Source organism: Ambystoma mexicanum, chromosome 9 (genome assembly GCF_040938575.1).
Source record: "Ambystoma mexicanum isolate Mex_15411 chromosome 9, UKY_AmexF1_1, whole genome shotgun sequence".
Taxonomy (NCBI): domain Eukaryota; kingdom Metazoa; phylum Chordata; class Amphibia; order Caudata; family Ambystomatidae; genus Ambystoma; species Ambystoma mexicanum.
The window spans coordinates 1,503,331,678-1,503,352,464 of NC_090931.1; the positions used below are offsets into that span (position 1 = coordinate 1,503,331,678).

The following is a 20,787-nucleotide window of genomic DNA, read 5'->3' on the forward strand; positions in this document are numbered from 1 at the left end:
CCTGAGGGCAAGCATAGGTTTTGACAAAGACTGAGTCTTGCTTTGGACTTCTGGACATAGACGTACCTTCGTTTTTTTAGGTAGGGCAATCGCCACCATAACTATAGGGCCAGTTAGGGGTTACACCCATACTGACATTTTAATAAAGGTTTTCAAAACTGTTACATCTGTTGTCTGTGTCATCTCTTGATACCATGCCTGTCTCACAAGCTATACATGGTAAACGTGAATGTGCACACCAGAAATACTGTAAAAACTGTAAAATTATATCTGCTTACCACCAGATTGTCTTATGGCATGTATACAAGTAACCAAAATCCCCATGTGTAAAAGGCTGGGGTTATACAAACGTATCCCCATTGCGCTGCACTGTAAGGTGCTGTGTGCAATGTTAAAAAGTACAAGAATTCAAAAGGGAAACATAATTCCCCAGTACTGATAGTCTGAAGGACTGATCGGTTTCCCTATAACAATGGGCAAGGCAAAAGAAGTGAAGCTGATGGATTTACTTCCCTTCAAAAAGTCAGTACAGGATAAAAACAGAGCAAAAAGAATGGTGTTCCATACGAAACTATGGAGGGAAAGCTACAAAAAGAGAAATCTTTCCTGACATTCACCCCCCCGAGACTAGGGACAGGGCGATCTAATCCACCCCTGGATGGGTTTCATCTTCCAGACGGTTAAACATTCTGCACAGCCCATCAGCATTGCTATGTTCTATGTTGTGCAGCTGGGCTATGCTCAATGGCGAAGTCAAAGGCTTGAAGGATTATGGACAACCTGAACAACCATGGACTCTCTCCCTTCAAGTACATTAGCCACTTTAAAGGCTTATGGTCAGTCTGCACAGTGAAGTCAGTCCCAAAGAGGTAGGGCCTCAGCTTCTTAGGAGCAGCGCAATGGAGAATCCCTCCTTTTCCACAGTTGCCCCCCAGAGCTCTCTGTCCTTAAGGTAGTGACTAATGAAGCATATAGGCTGCTCCCTGCCGTCTGACTGTGAAAGGACAGCACCTATCCCAGTTTCACAGTCCTCTGTTTGCACTATAAAAGGTCTCTGATAATCGGGTGTCCAGAGAACAGGGGCCTGGCAAAAGGAATCCTTAAATCCTTCTCACAATGCTCAGACTAAGAAACGTTTTTAGGTTTCTTTTGAGTAGTGAGGGCAGCCAGAGAAGCAGCTATGGTACCATAGCCTACTATAACATTTCTGTATTTCCCAGTGAGGCATAGAAAAGCTCTCACCTGGGTTTGAGTGGTGGGAGTTGGGAGTGGTGGGAGTTGCCAGTCTTGTGCAGTTTGTACTTTACTGGGTAGAGGCTGAATCTTGCCCCCACCATCCTCATGCCCCAGGTAAGTCGCTGATCCTTGACCAATCTCACACTTGGTAGCCTTCATGTTCAAGTGGGCCTGCTGAAGGGTCTACAAAGAAATGCTGAGGTGTCCCACATGTTCCTCGCAAGTAGGACTGATGCAGGCTATATCATTCAGATATTCCATACAGAATTCATCTAACCCATTCAGGTCATGATTGACCAGCATCTAGAAAGAGGCAGGTGCATTCCTGAGACCAAAGGGCAGTACAATTAACTGGTAAAGTCCCTCAGGCGTAGAGAATGATGCCTTCTCCTTGGCATTTTCTGTCAGGTATATTTGACAATTCCCTGCAGTGAGGTCAGAGGTGTTAAGGTACTTGGCAGCACGTAGCTTGTTCACGGACACATCAGTTTGTGGTGATGGATGAGCATCTGTCTTAGTGACGGCATTTAGAGCTCTGTACTCCACACATAGGGCCTCATCATGAGTTTGGCGGTAACCCTTAAATCCGGCGGTAGCGCTGTTACCGCCGGATTTAAGGGCCCGCCAAATCAGGCCTTCGGCTGATTTCCCCCCAGCTGGGGGGAAATCCGCCAAAATTTCGTGCTCATACCGCCAGCGGGAAATCCGCTGGTGCTAAAAGCGCGAAATTTCCCCATTGAGCCCAATGCGGAATGGGGAATTCCCAAATGGGCTCAATGGGGAATGGGCAATACCTGTTCTGCCAAACCCGTGATCCAGCGCTAATAGCGCCAGTGGGTTTGGCGGTAGGGCTAATAACGCCAGTGCTTTTAGCGCTGGCGCTACTGCCCAACTCGTGATGAGGCCCATAATCTTACATCTGAAGTTCCTGCTGTTGGTACCAAACCTAATGGGCTGGACCAAGGACTACTTGAAGGCTCTATCACCTTTGCATCCAACATCGTGTTGACCTCAGACTTGATGTGAGACCTTACTTTGTCTGATATCATATAACTCCTACCTTTGGTAGGCACACTATCTCCAGTGTCAATATCATGCTTACACCAAAGTGTTAAGCCTGGAGTATGGGAAAATGGGGGAAATTGCCAAAGCAAAGTTTCACACCTCCCGTTGTTGTAGAATCAGTTGAGGGGGCAATTTGACATGCTCAATGGAGACATCTGCAAGACTGCCTTGGAACAGGTCAGGGAGAGGTTCATATTCCCCCTACTCCCCTTCTGCAGCCAGAAGCAGGGCTCCCATTTCAACCCTTGGGAAAAATGCCTTCAACCTATTTACGTGGAACACTTTGGGAGCCTGACCAGGGCTTCCAAAGGTCCATTAAATAGTTGACCTCACCCAGTGACTCCACCACTGTGTAAGGACCTGACCATTTGTCCTGTAAAGCTCTAGGCCTTATAGGATTCATGATCAGAATTTCATGGTCTGGGTAAAATTAACAAGTAAAGCTTTTTAGTCCTACCAATGTTCCACCAGTGCTTGTCCAGCCTTCAGCTTGTCATTGGCCTGTGCCATCAATAAGACCATCCTCTTCCTCAATCCCAACACAGTCTACTACATTGGTAGTGATGGGAGGAGTAGGTAATTCCCATCCTTCTCGACTATGGCAAGGGGTCCCCTGGTAAGGTGACCAAACAAGAGTTCAAAAGGCCTAAGCCAGCCCCTTCCTGAGGTACTTCTTTGTAGGCAAAAATCATTGCATGAGGAGATCCCAGTTTCTCCTCTGGGGCCCCTCAAGAGCTCCAGTCATGCTTTTGAGAGTTCTGTTAAACCTCCCACCTAGACCATTGGTTTATGGATGGTATGCAGATGAACATTTGTAAGACACCCCACATTCCTTCCACATGGCCTGCATGCACTTTGACATACAGTTCCTGCATCTGTCAGGCACAAGCCAGACCTGGTAATGAATGCCAGGTAATGCTCTTGCAACTGACTTGGCAGTTCCAATCTTCAGTGGGATGGCTTCAGCATATCGTGTGGCATGATCGAGAACTACAAGTATAAATCTACTGCCAGAGAATGTTGGAGGATTAAGCGGACCAACAACAGCAATCCCTACTGTAAGAGACCTGAGGGTATTCTCCCAGGTAGACCTCTGGAAACCCTTATTCAGGTGGCCAGGAGGGCTGACATTCTCAGACCCCAGCCATAGGAGCGGACGAACAAGAGAGGATCACCTGCATAGGGGAGCCCGGGGTTGTGCTCAGGGAAATACCCCAGGTGAGATGCGGTATGGCACAAGCCAGGGACTAGGAGAGGAGGGTGAACTCCCTAAGACCTTTATAGGTTATAATACCTCTGCCTCGCGTCCTCCCGTTGAAACTCTCCTGTCCAGATTTAACAAACCCTCCGTACATAACCAATCCTCTAAAGTACCAAACCCGGTTGCACCCAAAAAGTGTATATGCCAGAATCCCTGTTTCCCAGGTCTCCACGCAAATACTCCCCATCCTTCGGCTCCACGTCCCTCTGATAATTAATTCCCAAACACCCAGTCTACCCAGACAAAACACTACTGTTCCCATAATCCCCTTTGTTCATTTCACGATCCCGGTTATTCCAGTTTTCTTCACAAACCCTACCAACCCGTACCTGATTATCACTTTTCGAAATCCCAGTCAAATGTCACCAACATCTACAGTTCCCACAAACCCTCCGATTCATTTCACAAACCCTACAAAACCTACCCTTCAGAGATCATGACAAGCCCTAATACGAGGGTTATTATTCCATGTAACACCTCTTTCCCTTCTGACCCTGTAGGATACCTGGAAACTCTACCACCCTCTTTTTCCAACCCGAACACTTCTTTACATTATGAAAACCAAAGGACTAACCCTAGAGCTGTTTACCTAACATGTCCCAACCCCAGCGTCAGGCAAAGTCACGCAGTTAACCTGAATCACACACACCTGAGGGCCCTTTCCTTTCCCCACCGGGATAAAAGGTGGAGCAAGAGACCACAGTATGAGCAAGGCAGCCCGCACGACGAGACAGCTATCCAGACCCGGCAGTTCAAGAGGAGGAGAAAGGCAGCAAATATCGAGAGGCTGACGAGGAGAGACACAACCTTGCCCTTTTCAACAAAACCCTGCGAACCCTCCACTGAAAGGAACATAAGACCGAGGACAATAGCTCAAGTGTGCTACAGCAGATGCCAATGGTACACAGAGCGTATCGACGCTGATAAGCCGGAGCAAGGAAGACCCCTGCTTCCATGGTACCGGCCTTCACTCCAGTAAAGAGGAACGCCAAGCGGCTCATCACAGCCGGTGAGTCGAAGGGAGAGCCGATAAGAACCGGGCTGTGGTGAATGAAAGTTGCAAAGTGCAAGAAGTTTAAAAGAACTGTAACATTATAAAGCGGAGACCAGCTGCAAAAGGGGACCGGTACCACGTGGCTGCTGCTCCAAGAAACCCTGGTCAATCCCAGTCTGAGTGAAAATACAGATACCAGAAGGCCATAGGAAAGCCTACAAGATAGGTCAAAGTGGTCATATAGAAGGTCAAGCAAAATCCCTGTACAGTCGAAAGCCTGTGACCTGCAAACTATAACGAAAGTAAGGGAAGTGAATCCCGTGAACCTTGAAAGTATAAGTCAATGTGAAGACGGCAAGAGTGAACCCGGAAGTGGGATTCTGACGAGAAGGGGACAAGTCTAAAGTCCGAAAAAAAGGTGTGTTGACAAGAGTGAACCCGGCCGAGGGATGACCACTGGAGCAGTTTAAAAAGACATTGGGCCTCATTCCGAGTACGGCGCTAACCAATGGCGCTATTAACGCCTTGGTTGACGCCGTACCCGGAACGGCAGCGCCTTGGTGGATGGCGGAATTACCGCCCCATTCCAAGGTTGGCGGGGCGGTAATTCCCCAATCCCCATTTACCCTTCCCCATTCCCATTCTTGCCCCATAGGGCATAATGGGAGTGGGGAAGGCGTTAATTACGCCACCGTAAATTACGGTGGCGTAATTAACATCAAGGTCCCTTAGCGCCATGGTTTTTAACACCTGCTAAAAGCAGGTGTTAAAACCACCATGGCGCAAAGGGAACTCGGAGTATGGCGGTAAGGGATTACCGCCACCGCTCTCGTTAGCGGTGGCCGCTATCCCTTACCGCCATACTCGGAATGAGGCCCATTGAGATTTGTGAAGGAAGGAAAAGCCATAGTGAACCCGGTGGAGGGAGGCTGAAAGCGAAGAGGGGTCTGCACCCAGAAGAGGGGGACCCAGGGATGAACCCCTTCACTCGAGATAAGACATAGTAAACCTGGTGGAGAGAACCTGAAAGCAGAGAGGCTGTCTGCACCCGGACAAAGGGGACCCAGGGGTGAATCCATCACCCGAGAAATACAAAAAACAGAACTTTGTGCTTGTTAGTTAATTCTTTTCTTGGTTAACCTATTAGGCCCTCTGCACTAGGAACCCACAACCACCGAAGGCCTTTATATCGAAAGGAACTGTTTTACGATCCAAGCCGGGAAGAGGGAAATCCAAGGGGTGAAGAACCCTCACCCTAAGTGAAACTAGGAAACAAACTTTCATTTTGTTGAAGGAACTTATGTTTTGTTAAATTAACACATCGGGCCCTCAAAGGCAAGAAACTTTCAAGGGAAATGAGACTTGGCCATTGAGGCTCCTGATAAACCGGAACAGAACTGTCGACCATGATGGGAAAGCTCGAGTGTGTGCTATGCTCCAAGATCCCATTTTACCCCATGCTCAAAACGTGGAGAAGGGAGACCCAAACTACCGCATCCTGACATATTATTTGTGAACACTTCTTTCTTTTCTTGGAATCTATCCCACACCCTTTTCTGTATTAATTGTAAGGTTTGGCAATAGGTTTCTTAGTATAGGCCCTTTTTTCTGACACAACGCCACTAGGACTAGCTTATTTTCATTTGCTGGTCGACGCTTGCTCCCATTTTATATTTAGATTTAGATTAGGCTTTTTTCCAACCTGCATACAGTTTAATAAACATCCTTGAACTGCAATCACTTTTCCATCCAGAGCGGGTGCAGGTGAGTTAAGTAGGCCAGTGACCCTCCTGGGCCTGTTTTACTTGTTCTTGGCCAATGTTTGAGCCCCCAACACGGCCCGCGCCCCTCGCAGTCCCCGGCACCTTCCATCTCCCTCTCTCTCCCTCCTCCCGCCTCCCAGCCCGCCCCCGGACCCTGATTGGGCAGTGTCTGTAAGGCTTCCGGTTGTATTCCACAAGCGTCTCCCTGCACGCTCACTTTTCCATCCAGAGAGAGTGCAGGTGAGTTAAGTAGGCCAGTGACCCTTGTGGGCCTGTTTTACTTGTTCCTGGACATTGTTTGAGCCCCCCCACTCGGCCTGCGCTCCTCGCAGTCCCTGGCACCTTCCATCTCTCTCTCCTTCCCTCCTCCCGCCTCCCAGCCTGCCCCCGGACCCTGATTGGGCAGTGTCAGTAACGCTTCCTGGTGTATTCCACCAGTGTCTCCCTGCATGCTCCCTTTTCCATCCAGAGCGAGTGCAGGTGAGTTAAGTAGGCCAGTGACCCTCCTAAGCCTGTTTTACTTGTTCTTGGCCATTGTTTGAGCCCCCCACTCGGCCCGCACCCCTCGCAGCCCCCAACACCTTCCATCTCCCTCTCCCTCCCACCTCCCGCCTCCCAGCCCATCCCGGACCCTGATTGGGCAGGTCAGGGCTCAATACACACCAGCCCTGGGCAGCCCCCTACGCGGCAGCCCCACTGTCTTGTATTCAATTTGCACTGTCAGGTGTAGGCCTCTCTCCCACTATACAGGACTCTCAAATCTAGCTGTGTCCTATATTCAAAATGCACTGTCTTGTATTCAATTTGCATTGTCAGGTGAAGGCCTCCCTCCCACTATACAGGACTCCCAAATCTAGATGTGTCCTATATTCAAACTGCACTGCCTTGTATTCAATTTGCATTGTCAGGTGTATGCCTCTCTCCCACTATAAAGGACTCCCAAATCTAGCTGTGTCCTATATTCAACCTGCACTGTCATGTATTCAATTTGTTTGCATTGTTAGGTGTAGGCCTCTCTCCCACTATACAGGACTCTCAAATTTAGCTGTGATTAGCCTTGTACTCAAACTGCATTGTTAGGTGTAGGCCTCTCTCCCATTATACAGGACTCTCAAATCTAGCTGTGTTTAGCCTTGTACTCAAACCCAGCTGTGTTTAGCCTTGTACTCAAATTGCATTGTTAGGTGTAGGCCTCTCTCCCACTATACAGGACTCTCAAATCTAGCTGTGGTTAGCCTTGTACTCAAATTGCATTGTTAGGTGTAGGCCCCTCTCCCACTATGCAGGACTACTCAAAACCTACTTTACTGTAGTCTGAAACCTACGGCACTGTAAAGCCTAGGCGCCCCCCCCACCATGCAGGATTCTCGAATCTAGGTGTAGCCTCCTCCCTGTTTACTTTATGGTGAGACCTTCTGCATTTTGAGACCTAGGCTTGTTGCACACTATAAAGGATCCTCAAATCTAGGTTTAGCCTCCATCTCTACTTAATATATGCGGACACCTGCTACAGTATGAAAAGCTAGGCCCATTGGTATAGGACTCTCAATTCTAGACCTGGACATATTTTGCCCCCGCCGAGCAATCTCGCAGCCTACGGTACGTATATCTTCACACCACTAGTGTGGACACAGGCCACAGGCACAGCCAAGCATCCTTGCATGATAGAATACGGCTACGGCTAAGCACATTGGGCCTAGTGCACACATAGCCGTCCAGACTGAAACAGCTGACGTGCCTCAACACCTCTGCCACTAGCATACAGAGACCACCACCCGAAAGGAACGGTATAGCTGGCCTCACATAGACTCACTCAACAATAGGAATCTATCTCTAACCCCCAACAGCACCCACCCATGTGTTTGACCTCTCTTGGGCTGCTTAGTCAAGCTTTGCCAGCCACCCAGGTACTAGAACGGTAAACATGTACACATGCATCTCCTAAGCTAAACTCCCTAGAATTTCCAACAACATCGACTACGATCGCCAAGGGCGTTCAACCAAGGAAAACGCGCATTGAGGCCACACAAGCGGGGAAAGAGCGCTATATAAATAACCAAATACAATACAATACAATACTTGTGTCTGTCTTTACTGTTGCCACCATGAGATCCTTACACTACCCTATCAAATGGTATCACCACTACAAGTAGTGGTACAAGTGGAGGCTGGATTTTTGTTCCACTCTTACCAGACAATTGGCAAGTAGTACAACTCCAATTGCTTTACATTTGTGCCCCCATCTTAGGCCAGTAGAAGTGCTTGCTCAACCGCTCCTTAGTCATCATGATGCCAAGAATACCTGCAAGGGGTACTTCACATACTAATTGCAAGAGGAAAGGCCTCGCATTAAGGGGGACCACTAACCTCCTATGGTCTCCTTCAGTGGACTCTGTAGGTTCATTATACAGTAACCCACCATCATAATAAATCATATGCTTCTGAGGGGCTTCACCCTCCAACGCGGGGCAGGCCTGTCTCCTGAGGCCTTCAAGTGATGGACACTTGTGTCAGCCCTTACTAAACTCATCCTTTAAGGGATCCCTTCTGCCAGCAAGCTCACCAGTTCTGGGTGCTCATGGGGATTCAGTACTTCAGGGAGGCCCTCCTCCTCATCAGGTTCAGGGGCCTGACCAACTACCTCAACCCCACTTTTTTGGGGAATATTTTCTTTCCCTTTTCTGAGTTTTCTTACTCATTTTGCCTTAGGTTTCCCGTTTGGTTTATGCTGGGCCTTAGGCTTGGCTAAGGCAGCCTTGTCTGAGACCTAGTGCGTCAACGTTCTGCAGTGTCCCCCACAAGACCCAAGTCTCTGAGGTCATTCTCGAACAGACCTTTTCCTGGAATGTGCCTCTGTACACTAACAGGTAGCCTGACCACTCCTCCATTCACAGCTATAGTGACAGGCATAACTAGGAAGTTGAGCGGGGGACCATCAGCCAGCTCTGGCCAGTGCCTCTGAATTTACCAAAGTGGAATCCTTCGCTTTCAGGCTCCCCTCTGCCGCCTCTTCTCCCTCTCTCATCCTGGATTGCCTGTCTGCAATTCAGGAGTGGTGTGCCGTCAATGATCTCGGCCGTAATTCCAGTAAGACAGAGATCCTCCTCATCGGCACACCTGCACCTTCCTTTCCTGTCACTCTCTGGCCGGCCACTCTTGGCACTTTTCCTGATTCCATGTGTTAATATCCCCGCAAAAATATCGGGATATTTTTGCGGCGATATTGAGCCATGGACCTTGCGGGGGACAATAGCGTGGGACACCCCCACAACCCCCGCTCCCACAAATGATCCCCCCCAAAAATATCACCTATGGTGAGACAAACGACCATATGGTGGGGATAATATGTAGGGATACCCTTTTCCTGCTCCCACCTGTGAAGCTAAGAACCTCAGGGTCATCTTCGACTCCACACTCTCCTTCTCGCCTCACATCTCTGACTTCTTAGAGACGTCAAACTACCAGCTACACCTCCTCTGAGGTATTCCTCCTTTCTCACCTTCCCTCCAGAAGCTCACTGTCTCTAGAGCTCTGGTTCTCTCCAGGCTATACTGAAACAGCCTCTTTTTAAATCTGCCTGCCTCTACTCTCCGTCCTTTACAACTCATCCAGAACAGGACTGCGAGAAATGTCCTTGGCCTCAAGCCCTGGGATCGTATCTCTCAAGCCCTGAAATCTTTCCATTGGCTCCGAGTGGCTGCAAGGATCAAGTTCAAGACCCTCTGCATTGTCCACAAGGCCTTCTGGTGCCTGGGACCGTAATACCTCCTACTCTCTCTTCGGAAATATCTTCCTACTCAAGCTCTTCGCTCCTCTACCGCCAACTCCTTGAGGGTCAGTCACTTCTCCAAGCAACGAGTTGGGGGCAGATCTCTCTCTTCGGCTGGCGCCTCCCTCTGGAACAGCCTCCCTGCCTCTCTGAAACTTGAGCAGAACCATTTCCGGTTCCGGAAGCACGTCAAGACCTTCCTCTTTGCTTCCGCTTTCTCTCTACCTCTCCCCTGCTGATACCGCACTGGTCACCTGGTTACCCTATGAATTCGGAGCCAGGTCCATGGCCGTCCAGCTGCACACCTGCACTACCGCCTGGCAACCCCTGCACTTGGGCTCTGTATCTGCAACCCGACTGTCCCCTGAGCTGCACTTATTAGACACCTGTTGTCTGCACGTTTAACACTAGCACTTGCCACCTGTTGGCCGCACTACTTGTGTTATCCCATGTCTGGCACTAGGCCACCTTCTCCCCACCCAGAACTTTTCCCCCTCCCATCTCCCTGCACTTGTGCAATCTCAATGTCACTAGGCCTAGTAAGATCATTGTCTTTGTCCTCCCTCTGTTTCCCCTCCTTGCCTCGTTGCGCCTTAAAACACTTGTGTATATGCGCGTTATAAATGCCATATCATATCACGACAGTCCGACTGGACCCAGTATCCCCAATAGTAAAAGTGGCTACACCATCTACCAGCATAGTATCCTTAAAGTAATGTTTGGTTTTGTCAGGGATGGAAGCATAAGCTTCAGCAACTCTAGGTTCACAGGAACCCAGGAAAACTAAGACGACTTCAGATTCTATACCACTGGGCAAGGAATCTGAAGAGAAGGATTCCACTGTTAGTATCTTTTACTCTTCACAAGAAAGTACCATATTCACAGAGCAGACCCCCAAGGTCTTACCATTAGATCATCTGGGGTCCCCTTTCTTGACGTGGTCACTTGATCCACAGGTTCCACAAGATCCACTGGACCTTTGTATGTAGGGAGGCTTATAGAGTCCACTTTCTTGCTTGGGATGGTGTGTGCCACTACCCTTTCCATGATCGTGTGGCTTACCCTCTTATGGAAATGTTTGTGGCCGTTATAGGAAGTAGTTTTATCAGTATGATCACCCTCCTTTTCTTTCTACTTTTCCCCCTCTTCATGTTTAACAGAAACATGTTGTCCTTATTGGACACTCTGTGTGAAACCCACAAATTAGCAGCAATGGCTATCTTCTTAGGATCTAACTCATTTGAATCTGCCAAATACTGTTTCAGGTCTGGGAACACAAAGCAAAAATATGTTCAAGCATGACCAAATTGATCATGCCATCAAAAGTAATTACCTTATGGCCTTCAACCCATCCGCACAAGTTCTTCAAAGAGTCAGTTACAAATGACACGCAATTATAACATTTTACTTATATTCTCTAAATTTCTTTAGGTATTGTGCAGGAGTCTTCCCAGACACCAAGAGGAGAGCCTGTTTTGATTGACCAAAGTCCTTGCTGTCAGCTTTAGCATTTCCATAATGGCACTGTGGGCAGAATGGGGCGGTCTGCCTAGTAACCACGCGATCATATCAGGCTCGCCTACTTTTTGCACTTCACAGGCCTATTTAAAGCAGTAAAGCAATCAATGATATCATGTTCTCATCATTCATACTCAACAGATCCGTAGGGAATCTTGGATAAGAAGAGGACCCAGGCAGCATGGGGGAGTGAGAGATTGAAGGAAGGGAAAAAGCAGATGGCGTGGTGTCCGTTGCAGCGTACGCGATCCCAGTGGTAGGAGGAGTGAAGGAGGAATGAGTGGACCATATGGAAACGCGGCGAGGCCGGGAATCCGAAAGCGGAACAGTGAAAGGTGGCGTGGGGGAGTGAGAGACTGAAGGAAGGAAGCAGACAGCATGGTGTCCCCTGCAGCGTGCGTAGCTGGCGTCTGGAGGACCAGGGTGCCTGGGCGTGCACAATATACACCCCTGGTGGCCAGTCACGCCCGGGTCCTGTTGGGCACTGGGCCCGATATCTAGCCTCTGTCCCTGGAAGGGGCTTGGAAGGGGGAAAAAGAGGGATAACATACGCTGCATGTGGAGCATGGGCCAAGGGGGTTCCATGAATCCGAGCACAGAGGGAGAGGGGCTTGGCGTTACCTCCACTGCATAGTGATCCGGAGTGCCATTCACGAGGAGGGCCAAGGGTGCCACCCACCAAGAGAACTAACCCATGTAGAATTACCCCATGGGGAGTGACACCCACTGAGGACATTAATTAAGACACCACCATCTGCAGGTGTCGATGCTGGGTAAGGAAGAGGGGGGTCACCTATTACAACTTGGACTGGATCTGGACTGGAGCTCGGGTCACTGAAACTATAAGGGTGGAGTTAGGATACAACGGGACACTGGGGGCCACTGAAGAAAGAAAGGATGATGGCTAAGCAGGCGACAACACAAAAGGGGCCAGCCTCAAGGGACATTAAAGCCCTTCTGCAAATGTCAGAAACGCCAAAAACGTGGCCAGCAGCAAACGGTAGCACAGATGCACTCACCCACTCATCAGCACCTCCAGGAGGAGGAGGATCCACCAATAGGGAGATCAGACCTGGCAGCAATGTTAATGGAGCTCAAAAAAGATATTAAAGAGAGCGCCTCTGATCTGGCTAAAACAATCACGTACCTTAATAGAAATGTTCGGACAACTGCAAGAAGAGTGGATGAGGTGGAAACCAAAGCGGCAGAACAGGGGTATGAGCATAAGGAACTCGCCACTAGAGTACATCTACTGGAGCATCAGATGGTCCTGGTCCAGAATAGACAGGAAGACGCCCAATATAGGTTGCAGCGTAATAGTATACGCATCAGGGGGATCCCCAAACCCATACCAGACGCAGGCCTGCAACAATATGTGGTGGACTTGTTTCGCCATATCCTGGGTCCGGAGTGAGACAAGGAAATCGTCCTGGATCGCACCCCATAGAGTATACTCCTCCTATCAGATAAGCAGAAATCTGACCCCGGATGTGCTAACTAGGGTTCACTTATTTCAACTAAAAGAAGAAATTATGCGGGCTGCCCGGAAACCAGAAACAGTTTGCTTTCAGGCAGCATCGATTTCACTGTATCATGATCTGGCCCAAGCAACCTTGATAAAAAAGAAAGCCCCTAAGGGTGGTCACGGACTGGCTTAGATCCAAACAGGTGCTATACCGCTGGATATTTCCAAGTGGACTCCGCTACGAATGGAAGGGTCAATGCTATGCAATCTCTAAAGAGGAAGAAATGACACAGCTGATGAGAGAGGATGGGAATAGAGAAACCAGTGATCAGGAGGAGAACCCGAGAGATGGCTCTTCAATGGTGTCAAAGACAGGGAAGGAGAAATGGAGGCCGGGGCGTCCACGCCCGAAAGAAGAAGCAAGGAGGCAAAAAGCTCAGACCCCGCTTGAGCAGACTGAATGGGGGAAGGGACCGAGGCAAGCTTTGGTCCCCCGCATTTATAAAGACTGCCCTGTTTACGGAAGAGGGGTGGGTTGCGGTGAATTGGGGCGTGCGCCTAAAAATAGGGGTACTGTGGAAGAACCTTGCATATAAAGTTAATGAAAAGGATGGGGGGGGGGTTGGACCCTACATTGCCCGGGTAGGAACCAAGACCCGGTGAGTTCTATTGTACAACAATAGTACATATCTGTTATAAGAGGGGCGGGTAATTGGGGATAGGTTTCCAAAAGGTTGAAGGGACACATCATATATTCTTACAGGGTAAAAGAAAGGAGAAGGTCAGAGCTTTAATATGTTGTAATGCAAGCAAATCAGACTACAGCTGACCTGACCTGTATTACCTTGAATGCACAGGGGTTTAAGTCTCTGATAAAGAGAAAGTCGCTCATGAGGAGGTTGTCAGAGATGCAGGCCTTGGTGGTATGGGTACAGGAGACGCATCTGCTTCCATGGGACGAACATCGCTTGAGACAAAGGGCCTTTCCCATGCAGTATCTGGCCTCCAGCTGTACTAAGAAAAGGGGAGTGGGTATACAGTTTGCAAAAGGGGTGCGCTTTGATAAACAATGTATACGCCAAGCTCCTGAGGGACGCTACCTGGTGTTGGGGCGGGGGGGCGACCTGATGGTTCAACAGGTAACTCTGATTGCAGTATATGCCCCCAACGAAAAACAGGATTTGTTTCTGACGAGCTTGCTGGCTGGTGTGCGGGACAGGTCCTAGTTTGGGGGGACTTCAACTGTGTGATGGATACTTCAATGGATAAGACTCTCCACGCCACCCCTAACTATAATAAGTGTAGGTAGGCACTAGCTTGCTTAGTTAGGGAGTTACACCTTAAAGAAACCTGGCAGTTCAATTACCCACAGGATAAATCATATACACACTTTTCAGCAGCAAACGGGGGCTTTTTCGCGAATAGACATGATCTTGATCTCAGCCACACTGGTCCCACAAGTCACAGGGTTGGAAATAGGGGCGAGATACTTGTCAAATCATGCACCAGTTCTGCTCAGAGTGGAAACGAGGGATCCACTCCCAAGGTCCCGGAAACTATGGCGATTAACTGAGCTGATATTAAGGGATCAGGCCCTTAGGACGCACATGGAAACCACCTTGCAGAACTATTTTAAAGAAAATGTTACCCCAGGGCTCGACTGGGGGACAGTATGGGATGCCAGTATGGGCTGTAATGCTGGGAGAATGTATAGCCCAAAACACACATTTTGAGGGAAAAAGGAATTGGACAGAGGATGGATGGGGAGGTTGGGAGGGCTGAGGCACAACACAGGGCAAATGGATCAAAAAAGGCCTGACGAGAATTTATGAAAGCAAGGGCAAAACTAGAGTCACATACGGCAGACAAATCCACGCAGCTCCTTCTACAAACGAAACAAACATACTACATAAAAGGGGATAAAGCCAATTGGTTCTTGGTGGCCAAACTATGCAAACAAACGTCCAAAAACGACATCAACCAACTTAAAAATCCAGGGTGGGAACTGAAAAGAGGGGAGGCTGAAATATTCGAGATCATGCACTCCTTTATTGCACAGAATCTATTGGGAGAGAACTTGGAGGAGGCACAACGGGAATTCTTCAAGAAGGGGATCTGCCACAGATATCAGAGGCAGATAGATTAGCATTGGAAGCTCCAATAACAGAGGAGGAGTTGGGGTGGGCCATAGGTTCCATGAAAGGTAATAAATCCCTGGGCCCAGATGGGTTTGGAAACGCACACTACAAGGTCTTCCGGGTCAAAACTCAAAATGCATTTATTTGGTTAGGAAGCTCCATGTCTTAGCTGATAGTTTATAGGCCTGGTTTGTCTGTCTTTGCCATCTGTGTTTAGGACCCTGTCCTTGGCGCCCGTATGCCTCCGGGCCACTTGGCTGCACCAAAAACAAATTAAAGTAAAGTAAAGGGACAACTACCGGGTTTCTTATTTGTCCCACACCCAAGGACGTGGCATAGAACTCGACAATCCCAGCCCCTTCCTGAGCCACACACATACAGAGGCATCACTAGCCCAGTGAAAGCAGCCACTTTCCCAGGCAAGTGTATGACCTTATAAGGACTTTCCTGACCTGGTAAGGCAGGAAGAAGGCCAAACTACTATACAGCCAAAGAATAAGCTAAAATCTTGTGGCACAGCCATTTTTAGGGTATTAGTCAAGTTTAGTAGCCATATACGGTGAACACGAATGTGCCAACCTAAAATACTTCAAAAACTGGGAAAATATATCTACTGCCACCAGCTTGCTTTCAGGCAGATATAAAAGTAACCAAAAATACTATGTGTAAACAGCTACAGTGATAGAAAAGTATCCCCATTGCACTGCACTGCACTGTACGGTGCTGTATGCAATGTTGAAAAGTAAAAGAATTGAAAAGGGAAACATAATTCCCCAGTACTGATAGTCTGAAGGGCTGATCGGTTTCACCATAACAATGAGCAAAGGCAAAAGAAGTGAAGCTGATGGATGTACTTCCCTTCAAAAAGTCAGTACAGCATAAAAAAGAGCAAAAAGAATGAGGTTCCATAGGAAACTAAGGAGGGAAAGTTGGAAAAAGAGAAATATTTCTGAGCAGGACGCCCAAAGTGACCCACAGGATTTGCAAATGCTGTGTGTAGTTGTATGGCGTAGAGAAAGGGAGCAGCGGAAACACAAATTGTGTTCCGCCCGCCTTGCCACCATACAAAAGCAAGACAAATAGGCGTAATGAAAGAAACATCCATAACATCCTAATGCGAGGCTTTTGCGCATGTTTCTTCCATTACGTCCCTCACCAAAATGAGCCTTAATTTGTCCATAGTGTCGCTATGCCCGTAGCCTTTTGGGTTGTATGGTTGGCTTTATGGGAGAAGAATGTGGGAGAGGGTCGGCCATCATGCAAAGTGGCCTGTGCTAGTGCTTGGTCTCTAGGTGCCCCTAAACTGAGGGCTTTGTGGAGGGGAGCATTGCCTGGGAGGTGCTCTTTCAACAGCGCCATGAGGGAAAAATGAAATGCCATCACCCCGTCCGACATTTGTATGAAAGTGAAGACACTTCTGTTCTTCCTGAGTGACATGGCCAAAACAACATGTCTTTTGATCAGGCCCATGCCACCACTGGAGATTACATGGTGCCCAATGCTGTGGGGGAACATAAGGTAATGGCAGAGTACTCCACGTCAACGTTTTATAAGGACACAGGAATGCTCCCACAACTTCAGAGTGACACCAGCTCTCAATTGAAATCACAATCTAGGCCAGAGATAAACAGAAAAAGCTAAACATTATAAGGAATTTCAGGGCCTGCACAGATTAGGGATTCTATTTCACATCCATCAATGGCTTACAGTATTATAAAGTGGCAGGTCTGAGCCAGTGACCAGAAGAATGGAAACAACTACCCCTGCTTTAGAGATATAGGTCACTCTTTCCCACACTTAATGCTGATAGTGATGACATACCTGTGGCCACTACTCCAGGATTGTGCACCTCCATAAAATGTGTTTCATCCTCGTCCTTTATGTCCACTGGTCCAGAAGATGACCCTGCTGAGAGTACAAGAAAATATAAAAATATGTGAAGCTCTACCACTGTGCATAAACTAGTCTGCAGTAAAATATAAACACACATTAACATCTTCATGTGTGCATAAATGTAGAGTGCTTGGACGTGGGAGGAATCAGGCATAAAGGGTCACATAACAATACTAATTACTAGAATCCTTAAAGAAGGGGGTGAATTCGTTCACAGATTTGTGAGGTGAGATGTGGTCACAATTGGGAAGTGTGGGAAGGTTCTGAATATCCCAAAGACTTCCCAGGTTTTATCAGTACCTTCAGACCCATGGTGGTTCTTTTTTTCTATCTCTACCAGTAGATGATATCCTCCTCAGGCTGCAGCAGGCACATCAAAGAGTCTTCCCTCGGCCCTTGCCTTTGTCAGGATTCAACAACACTGAGATTTCTCTGAGTCGGCTTGTCTGTTCTGTCAGGGAGTTTACAACTTCTGCAAGTGCTTCTGTGGTCCCTCTTCCTCCAGCTCCATAGAATGACTGACTTCCTACCTGAATATTGCTTTTCTCTCCCTCCTCTTGGGGTCTGATTGATAGGGAGATTCCCTTCCGCTTTCCCAATCTGAGATTGGTTTTAAGCTTTTGAGTTCAGCCATAATGCACAGTTTCCTTCATTTGTATGGCGGAAAGGATGGGGTGGGGTGGTGAAAATTGATATTCCGTTCCATACTACCTCTCTGTGGCACAGAGTAAAACTCGGGCATAAAATGTTTGTGCATTTTTTACATTTTACACATGAATGTTACATTATTCCACAATAAAAATGAGCCCTAGTGAAAGACTGCCATGTCCCTGCAGGCTTTATCAATGCAGTAATTCAATATGTGCAGTCTCCAATCTAGGTTTCTACCCACTTCTAGGACTCCCAATGCTGTCTGCAATCTCTGATTCCACCCACCTGAGGGTAACTGTTGCAGTCTCCAATCTAGGATCCTACCCACCTGCAGGACTCCCAGTGCCGTCTGCAATCTCTGATTCCACCCACCTGCAGGGTTACTGTTGCTGTTTCCAATATAGAATTCTACCCACCGGCTGGACTCCCACTGCCATCTGCAATCTCTGATTCCACCCACTTTGAGAGTTACTGTTGCAGGCTCCAATCTAGGATTCTACCCACCTTCAGGACTCCCAGTGCCGTCTGCATTCTCAGATTCCACCCACCTGCAGGGTTACTCTTGCAGGCTCCAGTCTAGGATCCTACCCACCTGCAGGACTCCCAGTGCCGTCTACAATCTCAGATTCCACCCACCTGCAGGGTTACTGTTGCAGGCTCCAATCTAGGATCCTACCCACCTGCAGGACTCCCAGTGCCGGCTGCATTCTCAGATTTCACCCACCTGCAGGGTTACTGTTGCAGGCTCCAATCTAGGATCCTACCCACCTGCAGAATTCCCAGTGCCGGCTGCATTCTCAGATTCCACCCACCTGCAGGGTTACTGTTGCAGGCTCCAATCTAGGATCCTACCCACCTGCAGGACTCCCAGTGCCGGCTACATTCTCAGATTCCACCCACCTGCAGGGTTACTGTTGCAGGCTCCAATCTAGGATTTTACCCACCTGCAGGACTCCCAGTGCCGGCTGCATTCTCAGATTCCACCCACCTGCAGGGTTACTGTTGCAGGCTCCAATCTAGGATCCTACCCACCTGCAGGACTCCCAGTGCCGGCTGCATTCTCAGATTCCACCCACCTGCAGGGTTACTGTTGCAGGCTCCAATCTAGGATCCTACCCACCTGCAGGACTCCCAGTGCCGGCTGCATTCTCAGATTCCACCCACCTGCAGGGTTACTGTTACAGGCTCCAATCTAGGATCCTACCCACCTGCAGGACTCCCAGTGCCGGCTGCATTCTCAGATTCCACCCACCTGCAGGGTTACTGTTGCAGGCTCCAATCTAGGATCCTACCCACCTGCAGGACTCCCAGTGCCGGCTGCATTCTCAGATTCCACCCACCTGCAGGGTTACTGTTGCAGGCTCCAATCTAGGATTCTACCCACCTGCAGGACTCCCAGTGCCGGCTGCATTCTCAGATTCCACCCACCTGCAGGGTTACTGTTGCAGGCTCCAATCTAGTATCCTACCCACCTGCAGGACTCCCAGTGCCGGCTGCATTCTCTGATTCCACCCACCTGCAGGGTTACTGTTGCAGGCTCCAATCTAGGATTCTACCCACCTGCAGCACATTCAGTGTATTCTCCAATCTCAGATTCATGGCACTCCATGGAATAGGTATCCGCCTCATCTTTAACACACCATGTTTCAATTGTGCTACCGGCCCGTTCTGAAATAACATGGATATATTAGTCCAATGAAAACAGGCACAGAAATAGCTTGTACTTTATAATGAGCAAGAAAGCAGTTGTAGGGATACAGAGCCTCAATCAAACAGTTCCATATGAAGGATGACCTTTGGTAACAGCATTATAACTCTCCCCCCTCTGCTGGAAATTGCAATACATCGATAGAACCAGGACCATAGGTTAGATTTTCACCCAGGGATTACCTGCCTCACACTTGATTGGCTGGATCTATGCATGCCTTCTTACAACTAATAAGTCACATTTGTGGTGTGGAAATCATGGCAAATGATTTGTTACAAAACAACTTCATTATTATTATTAGGTGGGGTAATGCGACACGCGGCCAGATGTTCTAGGGTATCCTCGTACAAGAAAAAGGGTGTTTGTGGCTTGAAAAAGCAAAGCAAAAAGCAAATGGATAAACTACAGAGCATCAAAGATGTCCTATCTAATGAATACTGGTCACCCTCTGGATCTCTGTTAGAAACCAAGTCTTAGGGTTAAAGCTCCTACCTTGCTTTTTCAGATTCTAAGCACAGCCTCGTGGGATGTAGCGCCCTGCATGATTCTTGACCATCTCAAATACAGTATTGGGTCTATGGTGCCAAATTCACTTTCTTTAGACAAGTGGATTCCTAACTATTGTTTATGCTAAGCCCTGAAAACCCGCTTGCTCTGCCATATTTTCAGGACTCTTTGGTGCCTTTGGCCCTGCAGGTATTCCCAGCCCCTCTAGTAACTCTGGGCGTCCCTCTTTTTGCCAGGTGTTCTAATCTTCTCGTTTGTTTTAGCTTTTTCAGACTCCCCCGGCAATTCTGAGCCTCTTTGCACTCTCAGCTCTCCTGGGCTTCTCAGATCTCCTAGGCCTCTCAGCTCTTTCAGGTGTCTTGGTCTTCTCCTGTTCTGACTCCCAGTGCTTACTGCAATCTCTGATTCCACCCACCTGCAGGTTTACTGTTGCTGTCTCCAATCTAGAATTCTGCCCACCGGCAGGACTCCCAGTGCCGCCTGAAATCTCGGATTCCAACCACCTGCAGGGTTACTGTTTCTGTCTCAAATCTAGAATTCTACCCACCGGCAGGACTCCCAGTGCATTCTGCAATCTCGGATTCCACCCACGTGCAGGGTTACTGTTGCTGAATCCAATTTAGGATTCTACCCACCTGCAGAATTCCCAGCGTCGTCTGCAATCTGATTCCACCCACCTGCAGGGTTGCTGTTGCTGTCTTCAATTTATGATTCTATCCACCTGTAGGACTCCCAGTGCCATCTGCAATCTCGGATTCCACCCACCTGCAGGGTTACTGTTGCTGAATCCAATCCAGGATTCGACCCACCTGTAGGACT

The 20,787-nt window shown here is 48.5% G+C and overlaps 1 protein-coding gene across 7 annotated transcripts in view; it reads right to left on the reverse strand.

Moving 5' to 3' along the window:
- LOC138489334 (uncharacterized) overlaps positions 1-20,787 on the reverse strand; it is a 168,528-nt gene that overhangs the window by 30,432 nt on the left and 117,309 nt on the right. For 5 of the 7 annotated variants that reach the window (XM_069617045.1, XM_069617043.1, XM_069617046.1 and 2 more), the window contains 2 exons: positions 19,314-19,421; positions 17,031-17,117 (listed from right to left, as the gene is read on the reverse strand). In XM_069617045.1, the coding sequence (XP_069473146.1) occupies positions 17,031-17,117; positions 19,314-19,421 (195 nt within the window). The remainder of the gene's footprint in view (positions 1-17,030; positions 17,118-19,313; positions 19,422-20,787) is intronic. The other 2 variants (XM_069617044.1, XM_069617048.1) reach the window with 1 other exon arrangement.